Consider the following 21,641-nt stretch of genomic DNA (forward strand, 5'->3'; position numbering starts at 1 on the left):
GCGGTCGCCGCCGAGGGCGCATCACAGACACGAGTCTGCGCGCGGGAGCTGCGGCGCGCGTTCAGCCAGCCGCGGCGCGTCGACGACGCCGCGTGCGTCGCGCTCGTGCGCCGCGCCGACGCCGCAGCGATCAACACGGGCAACGCCAACGGCAAGTCGCCGCTCATGTTCGCCGCGCAGTTCCGGCCGACGTCCGCCGTCGTCGAGGCGCTGCTCGCGGCCGGCGCGGACCGCGACGCGACGACGCGGCGGGGCCACACGGCGCTCGTCTTCGCCGCGGGGCGGGGCCGCGACGACACGGTGAAGGCGCTCCTCGCCGGCGGCGCGTCCGCGCGCGTGCGCACGGTCACGGGCGACACCGCGCGCGAGATGGGCGTCGGGCGCTTGGACCCGGCGACGGTCGCGCTGCTGGAACACGCGGAACAAGGCGGCGGCTGGGTCGACTTCCGCGACGTCGAGGACGCGAAGGATGCGCAGCGCGAGCACGCGCGGCACTGCGCGTTCTGCCGCGCGAAGATGGGCCTGACGGCGGACGCGTTCGACCCGTCGGCGGCCGCGGAGGCGGCGCGGCGGCGCGAGGCGCTCGCGGTCGAGGCGGCGCGCGCGCGAAAAGAGTGCGCCGCCGCGGCGGACGCGGAGACCTTAGCGCGCGCGCTCGTCGCCGCCGCGTGCCGCGCCGTCGTCGCGTCGCGGCCGACGCCCGTGCGCGACGCGGCGGTGGCCGTCGTCGGACCCGCGCTCCGCGACGCCGCCGCGTCGCGGCCGGGCGTCGCGCTGCGCGCCTGCGGCGACGCCATGCTCGGGCGGGCGCTGCCGGGCAAGGACCGGCGGCCCGTGCGCCTCGTGCTCGAGGCGCTCCTCTCCGTCGACTTCGAATTGGGGGACGTCGTGGCCTTCGCGCGCGACGACCCCAAGTCGCTCGCGACGGCCGTCGAGGTCGCGGCCGCGTGCCCCCGCGACGACGCCCTCGTCGGCGAGCTCCTGGAGCTCGCGCTCGCCTACGCGAAGCGGCGGTCCCACGCGGGGGAGATGCTCGGCGTCCACGGCGTGCTCCCGTTCCGCCACGCGAAGCGCGACGGCGGACCCGCGGTGGACCTCCTCGCGCGGCTCCACCGCTTCGCCGAAAACGCCGCGCCGTCGCGCGCGTCGTTCCTCGACGACCTCGCGGACCTCGCGGCGGCCCAGGGCGTCGCGCGGGCCTACCACGCCGCCGTCGGCACGGAGGCGCCGGCGACGGCCCTCCCGCCGCCGCCGCCGCCGCCGCCGGCGGCGTCGCTCCCGCCGCTGGAGCCGCGCGCGGCGCCGGCGATCTGGGTCGATGACGCCGCCGGCCTCGCGGCCGCGCTCCGGGCCCTCGACGGCGCCGCGCGGGTCGGCGTGGACACGGAGTGGGGCGACGCGGGCGACGCGGACCCGCGCGCGCCGCCGGCGCTGGTCCAGCTCGCGACGGACGCGAACGTGTTCCTCGTCGACGTCACGGCGCTCCGGGCGGCGGCGCCCCGAGCCCTGGCGACGCTCGCGGCGAAGCTCCTGCTCGGCGACGACGGTCTGGTCGTAGTCGGCTTCGCGTTCGGGAGCGACGCGCCGCGGCTGGAGGCGCTCCTGGACGCCGCGGGGGCCAAGCGCGACGTCGTCGACCTCCAGCGCCTCGACGGCCGCCGCGCGCGGCTCCCGTCGCTGCGGGACTGCTGCGCGACGTGGCTCCGCCGCCGGCTGGACAAGTCCGAGCAGTGCAGCGACTGGGACCGGCGGCCGCTGTCCGCGAGCCAGCTCGCCTACGCGGCCCTCGACGCCTCCGTGCTCCTGCCGCTCCACGACGCCATGGTGGCGGCGCGGTAATGGCGGCGGAAACCACTTTTTAGCTTGCGTTCTCGGGGGTTCGAAGGGGGGGGGGGGGTGCGCGCGCCTCGGGCGCGCCGCGAGGGGCGACCGGTCGCCGCCGGAGCCGGTAAAATTGGCTCCGGCGGGTCATTCGTCGCGCCTCGCGGCGGGATCGAGCGCGGGCGTGGGTGTCGCGTGTCCGGTGGGTCGCGGCGCGGGGGTACGCGCCGCGGCTAGCCTCACGCGGCCGGCTTCGCGGACCCGCCGCCGCTCGGAGGCGGGCAGCAGGCCGCGGCCGGCGGCGCGGCGGCCGCGGCGGCCGCGGGCGGCGGGCAGCAGGCCGCGGCCGCGGGCGGCGGGCAGCAGCCGCCGGCGGACGCCGGCGGCGCCGGCGGCGCGCCGAGGCCGTACAGCACCGCGTCGCGGAAGCCGTGCGTCGACCGGGGCTTGGTGGCCGTGACGTAGGCGGACGTGACGTACTTCTCGGCGCCGCTGCCGGGGATCCAGCCCTTGACGATGTCGCGGCCGTTCTCTTTGACGGCGATCTTGACGTCGACGAAGCCCGCGGCGACGAGCATGGCCTCGATCTCGTCCTCGGCGGACGCGCCCGCGACTCAGCACGCGAACGCCTCCGCGGTCTTGAGCGCCTCCGGGATGTCCGACGTGCGGAGCACGTCGCTGATGGACACGCGGCCGCCGGGCGCCAGCACGCGGTTCATCTCGCGGTAGACCGCGGGCTTGTCCGGGCTCAGGTTGATGACGCAGTTGGAGATGACGCAGTCGACCGCGCCGTCGCCGACGGGCAAATGCTCGATCTCCCCGAGGCGGAAGGACACGACGTTGCCGTAGGGCGCCGCGGCGGCCCGCGCGCGCGAGAGCATCTCCGGCGTCATGTCGACGCCGATGACGCGGCCGGACGGGCCCACGAGCTTCGCGGCGGCGAAGCAGTCGACGCCCGCGCCCGAACCGAGGTCGACGACGACCTCGCCGGGCTTCAGGTTCGCCGCAATCAGGGGGTTGCCGCACCCTAGACCCAGGTCCGCGCCGGCCTCGAGCTCCACGCCGTCGTAGCCGAGCATGGCCTTCCGCTTCGCGACGTCGCCGACGTCGCCGGGGAGCACGGACGGCCCGCCGGACGCCGTCGCCGCGTAGGCGTCGCGCACGGCGGAGCGCACGGCGTCGTCGGTTTGGCGCGGCGGGGCCGTCGCGTTCACCGTGTTGGCGACGCGGTCGGGCGGCGCGCCGCCGACGACGGCGCCGCCGCGCGCGACGACGATCCACGGCAAAGCGGTCGCGCCCAGCTCGAGCGCGCAGTCCGCGCCGTCGTCCGTCGACGCGTCGACGGTGCCGACGCGCGCGACGCCCGCGGCCTGGGCCGCCGCGACGGCCTTGGCCGCGTCGCGGGCGCCGACGGCGAGGGCGACGGCGCTCAGGGCGCCGCTGCCGGCGAGCCAGGCGCGCACGGCGTCGGCATCTTCGAGCGCCGCCTCCGCCATGTCTTTTTCGCGGCGCCGCGGGGCGGCGGACGCGACGCGGCGAGGCGCGCGCGCTCCGACGACGGCGACGACGGCGGCCAGTCAGCAAGCGAGGGTGAAGCCTCTCATGCTTGGCACCCCGCTGATGCGATGCAGCATTGACATTTGCATCTACATGATGCCGGACTTGCTGCCAAGCTGCCCCCGAAGCTGTCGATGATGATCAAGCTGCTGGCCCTCGTCGCCGCGGCGGCCGCCGCGTCGGACCTGGACGTCGCGTGCTCCCACGAAACATTTTCGTTAAACATCTTCGACCTCTTCTTCGCCGGCGACCAGGCCCTCTGCGACCAGACCTGCGGCGCCTGCGGCCGGGTGTGCAACAAGGCCGACGCCGACGGCACGCTTTTCTGGTGCGGCATGAGCCGCGGGATGAAGCGGACCCTCAACGCCGTCTCCCTGGAGGACGCGCCCGAGTCCATCGCTCTCGCCTGCGACGCCGTGTCCGGCGCGCGCGTCCGCTTCATGCTCTCCGCGAACGCGACGAACGACGACGTCACGGACGACGAGGAGTTCTGCTATGGGGGGTGCACGAAGTGCGGCGCCCTCACCTGCGTGAGGACCGAGGGGGGGCCGAGCCCCACCGGCCTGGGCCACTGCGAGCCGCGCGCCTAGGGCGCGCCGGCGCGTAAGGACGGGCTTTCCGGACGCGCGCTGGCGACGAACGCGCCGACAGACGTCGCTCGCGCGAAGTCGCGTGCGAAAGCGCGGGAGAGGCGGCGCTTTGGACCGCGTTTTGTTGGTTAATTTGTTGGTCAACGAGTTCAACTTGCAGTTCGTATCGAGACGGGCGCGACTCGCCGCACGAGCTGGTTCTCTTCCTTGAGAGACTCTCTACACACCCTGCTCTGCGCCACCTGCCTCAACCCCCTTCCACAACCGCGATGAGCGAGGTCGACTTCGCGTCGTGCCAGCGCGCCTTCGACGCCGCGGCGACCCCGGCGGCCCAGACGGCCGCGGCGCGGCGCGCGGGCGCGCTCCTCGACGCCGCCGAGGGCGACATGTTCTCGAGCGCCGAGGAGGTGCGCGCGTCCCTGACGGCGGGCTGCTCGTCGGCGTTTTTAGCGGCCATCACGGCGGCGACGCCGCGGCTCGCGTCGTCGGCGGTGCGGGGCAAGCTCGAGGCGGGCGTCGCGTGGCCCGCGAAACTCGACGGCGACGGCCGCTGCGTCGCCGCGTTCGCGAAGAACTGCCGGGACGTCTGCGGCGACAAGGCCCTCCAGCGGGCCCTCGGGAGCTGCCTCGAGGACGACGCGCTCGCGTCGGGCGACGGCCGCGTCCGCGACGGCCGCGCGCTCGAGGACGCGTCCGTGCTCGGCCGCGCGCTCGCGACGTCGACGATCCTCGACTTCGCCCACGTCGCCAAGGCCAAGCCCGACGGGCGGGCCGTGGACGCGCTCAAGGGCCGCGTGCCCGCGGCGGCCTACTTTTCCGAACTGCCGAACTTCCCGAAGACGCCGGCGGACGCGGCGAACAAGCAGGCCGCGTTCCTCCGCCAGCGGCTCCGGGAGACGCAGGACGGCGTCCACGCCCTCGTGAACAAGGCGCTGCGCGTCGACAAGGGCGCGAAGAAGGAGGGCGTCGTCGCCTGGCTCGCGCGGTCCGTCGCGCTCGGCGCGCCGCTCGCGGCGCCGCGGCTCAAGGAGCGCGGGCGCCACGCGCACCCCGCGGGCTGCTGCTCCGCGGGCCACGGGCTGAACCTGTGCGGGTTGGTCCTCCGCCTCGCGGCGCCCGTCGCCGACAAGGGCGACTTTAACCTCGTGGACTGGCGGTACGCGACGCGAGACGATCGCGTCGACTTCCGCGCCGACGCGAAGCTCGGCGCGCGGGTCGGGTCCCGCGACGACGACGACGACGACGATGAGGACGAGGACGACGACATGGACCCGGAGATGAAGCGCCAGCTCAGGGAGGCCATGGCCATGTCGCTCGGCAAGCTCTCGGCGCTCGGCTTCTTCCCGCCGGGCGAGGCGCACGGCTTCAAGTTCTCGACGGAGGCCTTCTTCCTCGCCGTCAAGGCCGTGGGCACCTTCTTCGTGCCCCTCTTCGACGAGTTCCACCTCCAGCAGCGCGCGCTCGCCGAGGGCCGCGGCGGCGACGACGTCGCGGCGTACCGGGCCCGGCTCCACGCGGAGGGCTGGGTCTGCCACCTCGAGGACCCGGTGCTGCTGGAGAACGCGGGCAAGGTCGCGTCCTTCGCGGCCAAGTGGCTGCTGCACCAGATGGCCGACGGCGACTTCGCGCCGGGCGACCCGCGCGCGGGGAGCGCGCCCAAGGAACGCATGGCCGCGCTGCCCGCGAATCTGGTGAAGAACGCCTGCGACGTCTGGTCCTGCCTCGCGCGCGCGTCGGACGGTCGCCGCGGGGCCGCGTGCTTCGGCGACCAGGACGCGGCGGCCGCGGCGCTCTTCTGCTGCGAGCTGATGCGGCGGCCCGATCTGGTCGCGTCGCCCGTCGTCCACGCGAAGCTCGTCGAGTTCCTCACGCAGCTCCTGCGCACGGCGCGGGGGCCCGCGTCGCGCAAGGCGGAGGCGAGCCTCTTCTTCGGGCCGGGCCGGGGCCTCGCGGGCGCGGTCATGGACAGCGAGCGAGTGCGCCGGGAGCTGCCGCCCGCGCTCGTGCACCTCTACGGCGAGGTCCACGCCGTCGTCGGCCTCGACGTCGACGCGGACCAGGCCTTCGACAAGTTCAACGTGCGCCACCGCGTCAACGCGCTCCTGTCCCAGTTCTGGCGCCACCCGCTGGGAGAGCCGCGCGCCGCGCTCGCGAGGCTCTTCGGCGACGCGGCCAAGGCGGCGACCTTCGCCGGCGCCTGCCTCGACACGATGGTCTACTGCGGCGAGGACTCGCTCGACCGTCTGGCGGACGGCGTGCTGCGGGAGGTCGACGGGAAGCCGCCGCCGGAGGCGACGCCCGCGCGCGACTTCTACGACTCGCAGCAGCGCGTCTGCCGCGGCTTCCTGCCCCAGGCGTGCTCGACGCTGGACGTGCTCCTGGAGTTCGTCGAGCAGGACGCGTCCGTGGCCAAAGCGCTCCTCGGCGCGCCCCCGGCGCTCCGCGTCGCCGTCGCGCACGCGCTCCGGCTGGTGGAGAGCTGCGGCACGGCCGACGGGTTGGCCAGGGTGCGGCCGAGCGAGCCCAAGGCCTGGGCCTTCGACGCCGACGCGCTGCTGGACTACGCCGCGCGGCTCCTCGAGGCCGCGCGCGCGGCGAACGGCGACGCGGCCTTCGCGGCGGCGCTGCGGCGGTCGCCCGACTACGACGGCGCCGCGCTCCGCGAGGCCGCGGCGAAGCCGTCCGGCGCCGCGCTCGCCCGGGTCGTCGCCGTCGCGCCCGCGGGCGACGACGCCGGCGTCGCCGACGCGGCGGCGGCCGTCGACGCCGCGCTCGCGGCGCTCCGCGGGTCCGCCGCGCCGGCGGCGGCAGACGCGGTCCGCGCGGCCGAGCGGGCCTACGCGGACGCGCTCGGCGACGCGACGGTCGAGGTCGTCGACGAGCTCGCGGACCACCACTTCCGGAGCAAGCCCGCGGGCACGCGCAACGCCAAGGCCCTGCAGAAGGAGCTGCGCCGGCTCAAGCGGGACCTCCCCGAGCCGCACCCCGACGGGTCCGTCTTCGTCCGCTTCGACGAGGGGCGCCTGGACCTGTGCCGCTGCGCCCTGACGGGGCCCGCGGACACGCCCTACTTCGGGGGGCTCTTCGTCTTCGACGTCTACTTCCCGCAGGACTACCCGGCGGTGCCGCCGCTCGTGCACCTGACGACGACGGGCAGCGGCACCGTGCGCTTCAACCCGAACTTGTACGCGGACGGCAAGGTCTGCCTGAGTCTATTGGGCACGTGGCACGCGGCGGACGCGTCGCAGAAGTGGAACGCGGACACGTCGACGCTGACGCAGGTGCTGCTGTCCATCGCGGGCCAGATCCTCGTCAAGGAGCCCTACTTCAACGAGCCGGCCTACGAGCGCGTCCGCGGCACGCCCGAGGGCGACGCGACGTCCGAGCGGGTCAACGGGGACCTGCGCAACAAGACGCGGACCTGCGCGGTCGTCGACCACCTCAAGCGGCCGCCCCGCGGCCTCGAGGAGGTCGCGCGCGAGCACCTCCGGCGCCTCCGGGGGCCCCTGCTCGACGCCGCGAAGCGCGACCTCGGGCCCGCGGCGTCGCGCGCGACGAAGCGCGCCGCGGGCGCGCTCGTGTCCCAGCTCGCGCTCGCCTTCGGCGCCGACGACGCGCCCGAGCCGCCGACGAAGCGGTCCCGCGGGTCCTCCGAGGAAGACTAAAGCGAGCTCCGAGGAAGCTTAGACCGTACGAGCTCCGAGGAAGACTGAGCGCAGTTATCTCGAGGCGCGCATGGGGTCCGTCGCCGGGTTCGCGTACTGGCGGATCGTGTGGCCGCCGTCGACGTCGAGCACGACGCCCGTGACGAAGGCCGCCGTGAGCAGGTAGTGGATGGCGTCGCCCATGTCCGACGGCGCGCCCGTCCGCTTGAGGGGCAGCGAGTCCGCGGTGTTCTCCAGCATCCTCGCTTTCCGGTCCGCGTCCAGGTGGTCGAAGCGCTCCGTGTCGCAGAAGCCCGGCGACAGGCAGTTGACGCGGAGCCGCGGGCCCAGGTCCAGCGCCAGGGACCGCGTGAGCCCCTCGAGGGCGCCGTTGACGCAGGCGAGCGGCGCGCTGTTGACGCCCGGCCGCCGGTTGAGCACGCCCGCGACGAAGCAGACGGCGCCGCCGTCCCGGAGCCGCGGCGCGACGTGCTTGGCCGCGTGGTACCTGTTCGGAACGAGATCGGGCGAGAGGGGGACGCGGACGCCGACGAGGCGTACGCGGTCCAGTACTTGCTCTCGAAGAGGTCGCGCGTCGCCGCGACGTCGAGGTCCGCGACGGCGCCGTGCGGCGCGCGGCCCGCGGCGGACACGACGAGGCCCGCGTAGTCGCCGTCGTCGAGCGCCGCGGCGAAATCGGCGACGGCCGCCTCGTCGCGCGCGTCGAGCACCGCCGTCCGCACGCGCTCTTGGGACGCGTCGCAGTCGCGAATCACTTCCTGTTGCGCGGCGGCGAGCTTGTCGCCGTCCCGCGACGCCAGCAGCACGCGCCCGCCGGCGCGGACGCAGGCCTTGGCCGCGGCCTTGCCCATGCCGCTCGAGCCGCCGATGATGACGCTGTCCGGCGCCATCGCTGTGGTTGTGGTGAGCAGGAGTAGCGGCGCCACGAGAGCGCGAAGCGGCGCCATGCGTGCAAGCTGAGGACGCTGTGCGGTGGCGCGTCGGAGCGCAGCACTGCACATGCTCTCGAAAGCGTGGGTTGAACTTCAACATAGAAGAAAAATAAAACGCTTCTTGCAAAAGCCTTCTCCGACCTCGCCCGGCCCGCGCCTGGCAAAGACACGATGGGACCGCCGCCGACCCCGCCGCCGCCGCGGTCGCCGCAGAAGCCAAAGTGGGCCGGCGCCGTCCTGCTGCGCGGCAAGACCGCCTTCCACAAGGTCGTCTGGGTCAAGCGCTACGTCGTCGTGGACCGCGCCCTGGGCACGCTCAAGCTCTACAAGGGCGCCAAGGCGCCCGCCGCAGGCGCCAAGGCCCGGAGCGCGCTGCCCCTCAACTCCTGCGCGCTGAACCTCAACGCCCAGGGCCCGAAGAAGAGCGATGCCCTCACGCTCCTCGAGTTCGCCAGCCAGGAGCGGTTCACGCTGTCGGCGCCCGTCGGCCACGGCGGCCTCGCGGCGTTTCTCGCGGAGACGATGGACGGCCTCCGGGGGCTCGCGACGCCGGGCACGCACGCGAAGCGCCGCACGTCCGAGGGCGAGCTCGAGCGCGAGTGCGCGGCGGCCGCCGCGGCGGGCGACGGCGAGGACTTGGCGCCGCGCGAGTCCGACGCGGTCGTCGACGACGACGACGAGCCCGACGAGCTCGGCGGCGTCGAGGAGTCCAAGGAGGCGCCGCCCGAGGAAGAACGACCGGCGAAGCCGCCGCCGCCGCCCATGCCACCGGCGAAGCCGCCGCCGCCGCCCGTGTCGCGCGGGAATTTGCTCGCGGAGCTGGAACGCGGCGCCGCGCTGAAGAAGGCGGAGGAGACGGACCGGCCGAACCCGCGCGCGTCGACGAACGACCTCCAGATGAGCGCCCTCAAGTCCGTGCTCAAGCATCTGAAGAAGCCCGGCGACGGCGACGGCGACGACGACGACATGGACGCGCGCGACTCGGACGCGCGCCGCGCGCAGGCGACGGACGTGAAGAAGACGTGCGAGCCCTGCGGGGACTACCGCGTCGACGTCACGGCGGCGGCCTTCGGCACCTGCGTCTGCGGCTGGCCCAAGGCCAGCCACGGCGCCGCGGTCGCGTCGTCGGCGACGGGGGGGCGGGTCCGCGACGTGCTCGCGGCCTACGAGGACATGATGCGCGCCGCGGAGCGACGGGCGGCCGAGGAGGAGGAGCTGCTGCGGTCGCGGGACCCGTCGAAGATCGCCGCGGCCCTCGCGCGGAAGCGCGCGCAGACGGCCGCGCCTCGGGAGGGGCCGGCGCCGCCGACCTTTGCGAACGTCGCCGGCGCGCGCGGCGAGCTCCGCGTGAAAATCGAAGCGCCGGGTTCGTTCCTCTACGCCGTCGCCCGGGACGGCGCGGCCCTGCCGGCGGATTTTGAGGACTGGACGAGCGGCCGCGACGAGGCGACGGTCGTGCTCGGCGACAAGGGCCGCTACCTCTTCGCGGCGATCGGCGACGACGGCGGCGGCGGCCGGTCGGACGTCGCGACGGCCTACTTCACGCTCGAGGACCCGGAGTTCCTCTTCCACGAAGCCCACGCGCATGAGCTCGCGGCGCTGGGGAAAAAGTACGCGAGCGGGTCCCTGGCCTGCGGCCTCTGCGGCGCGACCGTCGAGGACCCCGGCGACGGCGGCTGCGCGGGCTACCGGTCGCTCGTCGACGCGCCCTTCGCGCTCTGCCGCGCCTGCGCCTTTCCCGCGGGCGGCGAGCGGCCCGCGGTCACCGTCGCCGTCGACGTCGGCGCGCGGCGCCTCTGGCTCAGCGAGCCCGTGCGCTTCGTGGGCAACGACGTCGCGGTCGTCGACGAGAGCCTGCCCCTCGTCGCCATGCTCGCCGACGCCCTCGGGCGCCACGCGAGCATCGTTGCGCGCCTCGAGGGCCACGCGAACAGCAGGTGCGGCCTCGACTGCGACGGGTCGTCGGACTGCGCCAACGCCAAGTGCCGGAAGCTCTTCGGGTCCCGCGGCGGCGCCGTCGGCTTCTCCTACCGCCGCGCGAACGCCGTCGTCGAGCACCTCGTCGCCGCGGGCGTCGACGGCGCGAGCGTCAGCGCCGTGGGCCTCGCGGGCTCGCGGCGCATCGTCGACGACCCGGAGGCGGCCGACAACTACCGGAACCGGCGCGTCGAGATCCACTGCGCCTGACACACGCCGCCGGTCCTAGTCCGTAGAGCTTCCCGAGGCGCTCCAGCTTCGCGCGCCGGGGGAGGCCCGTGAGGTGGAGCGCGGCCGTTTGTGCGGTGGCGAAGTCCCGGGGTCCGTCGCGCGGCAGCGCGCGGTTGTACTTGGCGAAGACGACGCGGTCGAGGCGGACGTACTTGCCCGCGAGCGTCGCGTTCGTCGAGAGCCGCGCCCAGAGGAACTTCTGGTCGACGGCGGCCCGCGAACCGGCGTCGGGGGACGCCGCGAGCTCGGCCCTCCAGGCGACGCTCAGCGCGCCGAAGAACAGCGCGAGGCGCCGGCTCGGGCGGACCCAAAAGAACCTACCAAGAAGCATGACGGTGACGATTTTTCGTCGTTTTCCCACCCAAAAACTCTCGAAAATCGTCACGGCCACAGGACGCTGAAAAAAAGAACCCGATGTTCAACGTGTCGTCGACGACGTTGTCCATCGCCGCGAAGACTCGTCGCCGCCGGGCGACGGCCGGCAGCGCGGCGACGGGATCTCGCGCGAGGAAGACGTCCATCTCCGAGAAGAGGACGTCGAAGCGCCAGCGCAGGAGCTGGCCGACGACCTCGAACTTGGACAGGCCCGTGAGCGCCGGCAGCGCGTCGGCCGCGCGCGGCCGCGCCTCGGCCGACGCGTAGGACACGGCGCACGCGCCGGAGACGGCGTAGAGCCGCGGCAGCCCCGCGGACAGCGCGATGACGACCTGCTGGTCGTGGCCCCAGCGCGCGAGCGCCGCGGACCAGGCGGGCAGGAACCGCAGGTAGGTCGTGTCGGCGCTCGTGACGACGACGGGCGCCGCCCGCGCGTAGGCGCGGGCGCAGCGCTTCAGGTCCGCGTAGGCGGCGCCGTTGCTGACGATCACCGCGGGCGCCGTCGCGCACAGCCGCGCGGCGACGAGCAGGGCGCGCCGCATCAGCTGTGTCTGCTAGAGTGCTTCGGCTGCTGGTAATCGCCGCTGCGCGAGCATTGCGCAGGCTCCCATAAGCCAGAGGCTGCCCGCAGCTCCAATGTCAACATCAAACACACGAAAATTTAGGCGTCTCGCAGGCCCTCGAGGCGCGCGAGGAGGAGCTCCCGCGCGAGCTCGAGGCGCGCGGCCGTGGAGCGCGTCGAGAAGGCGAAGAGGACGTCCTCGGCGCGCGCGGGCCCGTAGGGCGGCCGGAGCGCGCGCCAGGCCGCGAAGCTCACGGCCCGGAGCTCGTCGATCTCCTCGTTGACGGAGACGACGTCGCCGTAGGCGTCGAGCACGGGCGCGGCGGCGGCGCCCGCGAGCGTCGCGTCGTCGGCCGCGGCCGTCGCCGCGTCCGCCGCGTCCGCGAGCGGCCGGTCCAGGGCCAGGTCGATCTTGTCCACGGTCAGGCGCGCCCGGATGGCGTCGTGGAGGCGCCCGCAGTCGTCGGCGATGGGCCGCAGCGCGTGCACGAGGTGCACGGGGCTCGACTGGATCTCGTCGACCCACGCGTCCTCGAGGACGGCGCGCCCCCCGACGGCGGCGACGAGCGCGGAGCCGCCGGCGGAGGCGTCGTCGTCCCAGTAGGGCTCGGCCATCTCGTTGAGCACGTCGAGGCGCCGGATCGCGACGCGGCCGACGACTTCCAGCGTCGCGCTCTCGACGGCGAGGCCGACGCCGTCGTCCGTGCGCGCGCCGGTCGTCCGCAGCTTGCGCACGGCGCAGAGCGCCGCGACGCGGAAGCCCGACGACACCGCCCTGGCTTCGCTGAACGCGCGCCGGTACGCGACCTGCGCGTCCCTCCGCGTGCCCTCGTCGTGGACGCCCGTCGTGTACACGGCGCGCCGGCCGCCGCCGCCGGGCGCGAGCACGGGCTGCGTCTGCTCCGGCGCCGGCGCGGCGGACACGGCGGGCAGCATGGCGACGACGGCCGTGTGCTCGCCCATCATCGACTCCATGGTCGCGGCCTGGAGCGCCGCGACCTGCGACGGCGTCGGCTGCCGCAGCGTGCGCCGGTCGCCGGGCATCCACGCGACTTCGCGGCCGACGTCCGCGATGAGCACGCGCAGGGAGCGCTCCGCCAAGGCATGGGTGGATGCAAGTTGGACGAAGAGGAGGAGCCAAGGACGCGCGCAATCCTTCACCGAGCGCGTCATGACGCTCGATCACGAACTCGGCGGCGGCAACACCGCTGCACGTTGCAGATACGAAGCTAGCATTAACGCCGCTCCTCGGCGTGCAAGACCGACCTCATTGAATCTCCGGCGGCTTCGCGCCTGGCTCGCGACGGATGATACTGCTTGCTCTTGCTTTTACGTGTTGTTAATGGCTCGCTGTATGTATTTGGTTCCGCTCTAGAGCTTCTCACTGATCAGGGCTGCTGTTCCATCGCTGGGTTATATCTCGATGGGCTCCGAGAACCGGGTCTAGGCGCACGTGCTGCCCACCGGGGCCGTCCTTCCGCCGGGATACAACTTACAAACAACACCGCGACCGCCGCCGCGACCGCCGGCGGCCGCCTCCGTCGCGCTCCCCGCCTGAGGGCGCCGTGAAACGGCGGCGAGAATTTCAAAGATGCGGCGGACGAGCAATGCCTTCCGCAAGCTCTTCGGCATGCCCGTCATGAAGCTCGACAAGGAGGCGGGGAAGCTGAACAGCGGCCGCGTCGCGCCGGACACGACGCCCATGGAGGACCTGGACATGGTCGACGGCGTCGACGTCGAGGACGCGCTCAAGATCTTCGAGGTGCCGGCCCTCAAGGCCATCTCGGAGAACGACCGGCGCCAGATCCTCGTGCGGCTCCACCCCGTGGTCTTCGCCAAGGACGCGCCGCTCATCGAGCAGGGCACGCCCGCGACGGACGCGTCGAAGCTCACCTTTTTAACGTCGGGCAAGATCTACGTCATGGTCGGCGAGCTCAAGGTCACGGAGCTCAAGGCCCCGCTCTACGTCGGCGAGGGCGGCGTCTTCACGGAGAAGGAGGCGTCCGCGTCCGTCCTCGCCTTCGAGGACTGCCGGGGCTACCAACTCGCGAAAGCCGACTGCAAGCAGCTCTACGCGTCCAACTGCCGCGCCGTCAAGCTCATCGAGCGCGACATGCTCATCCGCGCCCTCGAGCGCGAGATCCAGCGCTGCGAGCCGCGCATGTTCGGCGAGGTGCGCCACGAGGGCCTCTTCATGTCCGCGATCCTCGACGCGGCCGTGCGGACCTACAGCAGCGAGGCGCTCCAGTTCGTGCTCGCCGTCGAGGAGCTGAAGAAGCTCGTGTCGAACAAGGACAGCGACATGCTGTTGGCCATCCGGCCGACGATCCTCGAGGACGTCGAGCACCTCTACACGACGCACCTCCTCGAGGCCGCGCCGGAGAACGGCAACCTCGGCGTGTCCCTGGAGATCAACCTCGACGCGCCGAGCCGGAAGCGGCTCTACGAGGGCCGCGACGACATCATCGCCCGGGGCAAGGAGGAGCCCCTCGCGTACGCGGATTTCGCGTCGCTCTTCGACAAGGAATACAAGAAGAACGTCGGCGAGATCCGCCGCGGCACGATCCCGCGCTTCCTCAAGTCGCCCGAGTACGAGGAGTTCAAAACGGCCATGTACCCCCTCCCCGCCGACGACGCCAAGTACGAGCAGACCGCGTCCTACTCGAACTGGATCGTCAAGCAGAAGCTCCGGGGGTCCAAGAGCCTCGACACGCCCCCGGGCGCCGGCCGCATGGTCAAGACGAACGGCGCCGCGTCCAACGGCGACCTCGTCAAGCCCACGAACGGCGCCAACGGCTCCGTCGCGCCCGCCAACGGCGCCGGCGGCGCGCCCGTCGAGGCGTGAGGCCGACCCCCGGGGGAAGACGCCCCGCCCCCCACGTCCTAGAGACGCCTTGTCCCCGCGTCGCGTGTGTGCTAGCCCGGCGCCCCTCGCGGGGCGCCGGCGGGTCGTGTCATTAGGAAAAAAAGTTCGTCTCGTCCCCATGCGTCGGCCGGCGGTCAACTCAGTCGTCGCCGAAGCGCTCGGAGGGCTTCGGCGGCGGCGGCGGGCGGAGGCCCGCGTGGTAGGCGCGGATGATCTCCGAGGACTCGGGCGAGAAGCGCCGCGGCGCGAGGGGCGGGTGCCAGTCCATCGGCGGCGGCGCCGAGCCCCGCTCGCGCGGCTCGGCCTCGGCCTCGATGCGGCTCCAGTCCGCCGCCTCGTCCCAGGCGTCGACGAGCAGGCCCACGGCCTCGCGCAGCGGCACGGGCGCCGGCAGCACGCCGCCGTTCTCGAGGCCGAAGGCCGCGGCGATGGTGCCGTCGACGTCCAGCGTCCGCGGTCGCCTCGGCTTGTCGCCAAAGTTCCCGGACTGGGTCCACTCCATGTCTAGAGGGCCCGGCAGCAACGACGGCGCAGAGAGCGAGTGCACCGAGGGCTGTGCGCCTGCCGGCGGGACGGACGAGCTGTCTAGGAGCGAGCTGCAATCGGCTCGGCATCCAGATCGAAGCGTGCGCATGCCGCAACTTGAACCCGAGGCCGGCGCGCAACTCGTCGAGACGCGTCGACGTCGACGTCGCAGCATAGCGCTCAGTAACGGGACGTTACCGCGCGTCCCCCAGCCGCCTGTCCGCCGCCCGCCGCTCCGCGCCCGCGGCGGACCACACGCGCGGGAAGAACGCGTCGTGGACGACGCCGTCGCCGAGGTCGTAGCGGCCGTAGATGTAGTCCGGCTTCGGCCGAAACCGAACGTCGTCGCGGACGTAGTGGAGCCCGAGCGCGCGCCGCGGCCGGTCGGGCGTACCGTTCTCGCCCGACCCGTGCCAGACGTCCTGGTGGTGGAAGACCGCGCTGCCGGCCGGCACGACGCAGCGCCGGACCTCGACGGCCTCGTCGACGCCCGCGGCGCGCGCCACGGCCCGCATGGGCGACTGGCCCCGGCCGTCGTGGAACGACGCCGCGGCGACGCCGGCGGCCCCGCCGTCGGCCCACGCGTGCGACCCGGGCGCGTACTCGACGACGCCCGTGGCCTCGTCGGCGTCGTCGAGCGCGATCCACACGGTGACGGAGTTGCGCTCCTCCGGGACGAAGTTCGCCGAGATGTAGGGCGCGTCGCGGTGGTGCGCGACGCCTTCCGCGCCGGGCGGCTTCCAGAGAACGTCGTCTTGCGCGAGGCGCGCGCCGCCCCAGCCCATGAGCTCCGCGCAGCGCCGGCCGATAGTCTCGTCGAGCGCGACGCGCGCGACGGCGTCGCTGCTCTTCCAGGCGTTGACGATCTCCCGGAACGCCTCGGGCCGCGAGATGCCCTCGCGCCAGTGCCACTCGTCCGGGTAGATCTTCGTGTCGAACTCGCCTCGGAACAAGCCGTCGTAGGTCGCGCGCAGCGCCGCGCACTCTTCTTCCGATAACACGTCGGGCTGCAGCACGAAGCCGTCGGCCTCGAAGGCGGCGCGCTGCGCCTCCGTCCACGCGGGGCCGCCGCGCTGGAGCGTTGTTTCCGAGCCGCCGCGGGCGCGCAGCGCGCGCGGCAGCGCGCGCGGCGGCGGACCTGGAAAGCCGCGCGCGCGCACGGCGTCAGGTCCGCCGCGCGCGCGCGCCGGCGCTGCGAAAATGATGAGTTTGAGGAGCTCCATGCTGTGGCAATTGTGCCGGTTGACAAGTTCAAGTCGTCCAAAACACCACCACCGTCGGCGGCGCACCGACATGGCGCTGCAGGCGCTGGCGTCGCGGCGGTCGCAGTACGTCGTCGGCGCGCTGTGCGCGCTGGTGCTGCTGCACCGGCTGGCGCGGGCGCCGGAGGTCCTCCGGGCGGACACGAGCATGCTGCCCTTCGGGGCAGCCTCGAACCTGACCGCGGAGTTGCGCGCGCTCGACGCGACGCTCGCGCTGCTCGAGCGGCGGCTCAGACCCGCCGCCGCGGCACCCGCCACCGCCGCGCCGCCGGCGCAGGCGCGGCCGCGGCGGGGAAGAGACCGCGCGGACATCGACGCGCGGCTTCGCGGCGTCGAGGCCGCGCTCGGCGAGGCCGGCGGCGGCGGCGGCGACGCGGCGGCCTTCCGGGGCCTCGACGCGCGGCTGCGGCGCGTCGAGGCGGCCGTCGCGGCGGGCGCCGCGGCGCGGGCCGCCGCGCCCGCGGCGGACGCGCCCGCGGCGGAAGCTCCGGCGGACGCGCCGGCGCCGCGGCCCGCGGCCCCTTCCAACGCGCCGCCGGCGCCCGCGCCGACGCAGGGCCCCGGCTACCGGGCGCGGCGGCTCGCCTTCAACGAGAGCCTGCCCCGCCTGCCCGCGCCCGTGTCGCCGGCCGCCTCCGGGCCGGCGACGCGCGGCGTGCTGTCCTTCAGCGGCATCCTCGAGGCGTCGCGTTACGTCGAGGGCGGCGCCCAGCTCGGCGAGTTCAGCGTGAGCCTGTTCCTGCGGTCGCGGGCCGGCTGCCTGCCCTACGGCTGGCACCCGCGGATCTACGCGTACGCCGACTACGACCGGGGCGGCCCCTGGCACGTCGGCGGCTGCTCGCTGCTCAACGCCGTCGTCGGCCGCACGGCGCCGGCGGCCTGGCGGCCCCTCTGGCGCAAGCGGCGCGCCTGCTGCCCCGCGGCGCCCGAGGACGAGCTCTTCGCGCCCGGCGGTTTAGGCGCGCGCGAGAAGGGCGAGCGGGCGCGCGTCAAGGACGTGCTCTGGAACGGGCCCCGCAGCGACTGGGGCCTGAGCCTGAGCGAGACGACGGGCCGCCTCCTCTTCGGCGTCGGCCACCGCGACTACGTCTACCGGCCGCGGTCCGGCCGGCCCGTGCGCGACGAGACCGTGGCGACGACGGGCCCGTCGCTCGTCGACGACGCCTGGCACTCCGTCGTCGCCGTGCGGCGGCGGCGCGCCGGCCCCGTCGCGGCCGGCGGCGGCGCCGTGCGCGACGGCGCGGCCTTCGACAAGTTCCAGGACAGCGAGCTCCTCGTCTACGTCGACGGCGCGCGCGCGGAGACCGCCGCGAACGCGACGGGCGGGCCCCTCGGCGCCGCGGCGACGGCGGCGGCGACGCGGGCGTTAGCACTGGCCGCCGGGGCGCCGGCGACGGACTACGGGCCGCCCCACGAGCTGTACGACGCGACGCACCGCGTGCCGCTCGGCCAGCTCTTCCGCGGCTGCCTGAGCGACGTCCAGATCCACCGGCGCGCCTGGACGGCGCGCGACGTCGCCGCGTTCCACGCGAAGCGGCCCGCGGACGCGACGCCCTGCGAGCCGCCGCGGGCCCGGGGCATGCCCGAGGCCGACGCGGCGCCGCGGCGGCCGCGGCGCGCGGCGCCCATCCCCGTCTACTACCTCGCGCACACGGACGCTGGGTCCCTGGCCATGCGCGACGCCTTCGTCGCGTCCGTCAAGGACGCGCCGGGCGACCTCGAGCTCCGCGAGGTCCTCGCGGGCGACCTCGGCGCGAGCCAGAAGGAGCGCTACGGCCCCAAGGGCCAGCTCATCCACCGGGCGCTCACGGAGAACCCGGCGGGGACCCTGGTCGTCGTCGCCGACATCGACATCCGCTTCTTCCGCCCCCTGGCGCCCCTCTTGGAGGCCTACGCGGAGCGCCGGTCCGCGGACGCCGTGTTCCAGCGCGACGCGGACTGGTCCCTCGAGGCGAACCTGGGGCTCATGGCGCTGCGCTGCTCCGCCCGCGTCGACGCCTTCTTCGCCGAGACGGCGGCCATGGCCGCGACCTACGGCGCCGGCGACAAGGCGACGATCAAGCGGCAGAACTCGGGCGTCAAGGGCGGCGACCAGCGCATCGTCAACGTCGCGCTGAAGAACCCCGCGCGCGTGCCCGCGCTGCCGGCGATCTCCTGGGCGCTGCTGCCCCACGAGCTCACGACGCGCACCATCGACCTCCAGCGGGGCATGATGTACAAGCACGAGGAGGCGACCTACGGCTACCACCTCAACGACTTCGGCGGCGCGGGCACGACGCCGGAGAAGGCGCGCGAGAACAAGATGGCCATGCTCGCCCAGGAGGAGGCGGCCTTCAAGGAGGAGACAAACAAGGCCCAGGCGCTGTTGATCAAGTACGCCCAGCACCCGCCGCCCTGGGACTAATGTTTCGTTGAAGTGGTATTTGAAGTTTTGAATGCGAGCAGCCGATGGGAGCTGTGAAAAGCAAGGAGGACGCGCCGCCGGCGGCGAAGCGCGTGACGCGGTCCTACGCGCGGTGCGCGAGCTCGACCGCGAGCAGAGCGTTGGCTATCGACGGCGTCGGCTCGCTCGTGCTCGACGGCCTCGACGGCCGCTCGCTCTCGACGATAGGGGCTGTCTCCTCGCTGTTCCTGGCCGGGGCGCGGGACGAGACGCGGTGGAAGCGGGTCTACCGACAGCGGTACTCGCAGGATAATAATAATGCGAAAAATCCACTCGACAGTCTGGACGTGTCCTACAGGAGATTGTTCGCGCAGCGGCAAAGCCGCGAGCGAGACGTGCCAAACCCGCGTGACGCGTTGCGGCTGCGGGATCTGGTCTTCATGGTCGAAGTGTCGAATGTATGGGAAATCATCGCTACGGAGACGTTTGAATTGAAGGAGTGGCCTGACGAGGGCGTGATTTCCGTCGAGGACGTAGTAATGAACGTCGGTTCGCAGCTTTACAGCGTCGGCGACCTCAAGGACTTGGGCGCACAGCAGCTGCCGTGCTACGACTACAAGTGGTCGGTCCTGCGGAAGTCGGACATGATGGTATGCTGCCTCGCGAGCGGCGGGTTGCCGCCCGTCCGACTTTCGCAGTTCGGTCCGCGATTCAACGAAGACGGCTGCCCTTCCGAAGAGGTCTCGGTGAGCTACCCCGTCTCAACGGTAACGTACGCCAGCCCGGTGCACGCCAACGGCGAAATGACCCCCCACGTGACTGTCAGCGCGAGGTTTTGTCGTAATGACACCCAGGCCTTCGAGGACGAGGCGGCGCTGGAAGAGGACGACTTCTACACGCTCGAAGACATCAGCATCGGGTTTGCGCTGCGCGAAGGAAACTTAGCGACACAACCCTGGGAAGAGTGGCCATCAGCGCCCTTCTCCGAGGCGGCGTTCCTGAGCTGGCTCATGAACGAAAAAGCTAACGCATGGGTATAGCTCCCGCCTGATCCTCAGTCGTAACCCGGAGCGCATCGTCGGCGCTGTCTGCCGGCGGCATCAATCGGTGTTGGAGGCCAACATCTGGCCAACTCGCCGCCGCGAGCTCGAGCGCCGCCGCGCGCACCGCCGCCGCCGGCCGTGCGACCGCCCGCCGAAGCGCCATGGCGACGGTGGAGCCGCTGCTGAAGCCCTTCGAGACGAGCGCGCCGCCGGCGAGCTACGACGCGCTCGACGCGACGCTGCGCGCCTTCATGGCCAAGACCGTGCCCATCGAGTCCGACGGCGAGCTGCGGCGGCGCGAGCGCGTCATGGGCGAGCTGAAGCGGCTCTTCCAGGCCTGGGTGCGGAGCGTCTGCAAGGCCAAGGGCCTGAGCGACGAGCTCGCGTCGGAGGCCGGCGGCAAGCTCTACACGTCCGGGAGCTACCGGCTCCGCGTGCACGAGCCCGGCGCGGACATCGACAGCATCTGCGTCGCGCCGAACCACTGCACGCGCGAGGACTTCTTCGACACGCTCAAGGCCATGCTCCTGGAGCACCCCCAGGTCGAGAACTTGCGGAGCGTCGAGACGGCCGTCGTGCCGATCATGACCTTCGACCTCGACGGCGTGAACATCGACCTGCTCTTCGCGCACCTGCCGCTGAACGCGATCCCGGCGTCGCTCGACATCGACGAGGACGCCGTGCTCCAGGGCGTCGACGAGGCCACGGAGAAGAGCCTCAACGGCCCGCGCGTGACGAACCTCATCTACAAGCTCGTGTCGCACAACTACGAGTCCTTCCTCCAGGTCCTGCGCGTCGCGCGCGTCTGGGCGAAGCGCCGCGGCATCTACAGCAACAAGCTGGGCTACTTCGGGGGCATCAACTTCAACATCTTGGTGGCGCTCATCTGCCAGCTCTTCCCCAAGGCGACGCCGTCCTATTTGCTCTGCAAATTCTTCGCGATCTTCGCGAAGTGGGACTGGCCCGCGCCGGCGATCCTCTGCCGCCCGTTGGACCACGGCTACGGCTTCGAGGTCTGGGGCCAGAACGCGGAGCAGCTCCGGGGCCGCATGGCCTACCACAACCTGCGGAACAACCTCATGCCCATCGTCACGCCCGCGTACCCGGCGATGAACTCCGCCGCGAACGTGAACCCCTGGTCCTTCGCGGTGCTGCGGGACGAGTTCGCGCGGGGCGCCGAGGTCTGCAAGCGCATCGTCGCCAGGCACGCGGAGCTCGCGGAGAACGGCGCCGTCGACCCGGACGTCGGCGGCCCGCTGTGGGACGAGCTCGTCGAGAAGACGGACTTCTTCGACAAGTACGACGCGTACCTCGCCGTCAACGTCCTGGGCGACGGCGAGAAGGAGGACTTCGACAACTTCAAGGGCTTCCTGAGCTCGCGGCTGCGGAAATTGGTGGAGAAGATGGGCCATTTGCCGTTGAAGATGATCCACCTCTTCCCGAAGGAGTACCCGGAGTCGACGGTGCCCCTCGCGAAGCACTCCTGCTGCTACTACGTGGGTCTGCGCGAGGACGCGCAGCGCATGACGGGCGAGAGCCTCGTGCTCACGCACGTCTGGACCCAGTTCTGGCAGGACGACGTCGGCAAGTTCCGGGGCCTCGACGACGAGTTGGACGTCCGTTTGGAGCACCTGACCTTCGAGCAGCTGCCCGACGCCGTCTTCGGCGACGACGCGGACGCCGTCGCCGCCGCGCGCGCGACGGCGGTGGCGCGCCGCGAGGTCCGCCACGCGGACGAGGCCGCGCGCGCGGCCGCGGACGAGGCCGACGAGGGCGAGACGAACGCGGCGCTCAAGGCCCTCGACGAGGCCGCCAAGGCCGCCGGCGGCGCGAAGCGGCCCCGCGACGACGA

At 73.1% G+C, this 21,641-nt stretch overlaps 6 protein-coding genes across 6 annotated transcripts; 4 read left to right on the forward strand and 2 right to left on the reverse strand.

Moving 5' to 3' along the window:
• Positions 1-2,060: 2,060 nt before the first annotated feature.
• On the reverse strand, positions 2,061-2,900 carry Met1 (selenoprotein; the record flags this gene model as incomplete). Its single annotated transcript, XM_009037557.1, has 1 exon — positions 2,061-2,900. The coding sequence occupies one exon, from the start codon at positions 2,898-2,900 to the stop codon at positions 2,061-2,063; it is 840 nt and encodes a 279-aa protein (XP_009035805.1).
• Positions 2,901-6,961: 4,061 nt separating this feature from the next.
• AURANDRAFT_7275 (hypothetical protein) lies at positions 6,962-7,426 on the forward strand (the record flags this gene model as incomplete). The annotated part of the gene is made up of 1 exon (XM_009037145.1): positions 6,962-7,426. A coding segment is annotated over one exon (465 nt), but the record flags the coding sequence as incomplete, so codon positions are not given.
• A 5,875-nt stretch (positions 7,427-13,301) lies between these two features.
• On the forward strand, positions 13,302-14,555 carry AURANDRAFT_63166 (hypothetical protein; the record flags this gene model as incomplete). The annotated part of the gene is made up of 1 exon (XM_009037342.1): positions 13,302-14,555. The coding sequence occupies one exon, from the start codon at positions 13,302-13,304 to the stop codon at positions 14,553-14,555; it is 1,254 nt and encodes a 417-aa protein (XP_009035590.1).
• A 727-nt stretch (positions 14,556-15,282) lies between these two features.
• AURANDRAFT_60012 (hypothetical protein) lies at positions 15,283-16,327 on the reverse strand (the record flags this gene model as incomplete). Its single annotated transcript, XM_009037556.1, has 1 exon — positions 15,283-16,327. One exon carries the CDS (start codon positions 16,322-16,324, stop codon positions 15,296-15,298), a length of 1,029 nt encoding a protein of 342 aa, XP_009035804.1.
• A 67-nt stretch (positions 16,328-16,394) lies between these two features.
• Positions 16,395-18,767, forward strand: AURANDRAFT_63167 (hypothetical protein; the record flags this gene model as incomplete). Its single annotated transcript, XM_009037343.1, has 1 exon — positions 16,395-18,767. The coding sequence occupies one exon, from the start codon at positions 16,395-16,397 to the stop codon at positions 18,765-18,767; it is 2,373 nt and encodes a 790-aa protein (XP_009035591.1).
• Positions 18,768-20,040: 1,273 nt separating this feature from the next.
• On the forward strand, positions 20,041-21,246 carry AURANDRAFT_24142 (hypothetical protein; the record flags this gene model as incomplete). Its single annotated transcript, XM_009037344.1, has 1 exon — positions 20,041-21,246. A coding segment is annotated over one exon (1,206 nt), but the record flags the coding sequence as incomplete, so codon positions are not given.
• Positions 21,247-21,641: the final 395 nt, after the last annotated feature.

Source organism: Aureococcus anophagefferens (assembly GCF_000186865.1).
Source record: "Aureococcus anophagefferens unplaced genomic scaffold AURANscaffold_6, whole genome shotgun sequence".
In the NCBI taxonomy this organism is placed as follows: domain Eukaryota; class Pelagophyceae; order Pelagomonadales; family Pelagomonadaceae; genus Aureococcus; species Aureococcus anophagefferens.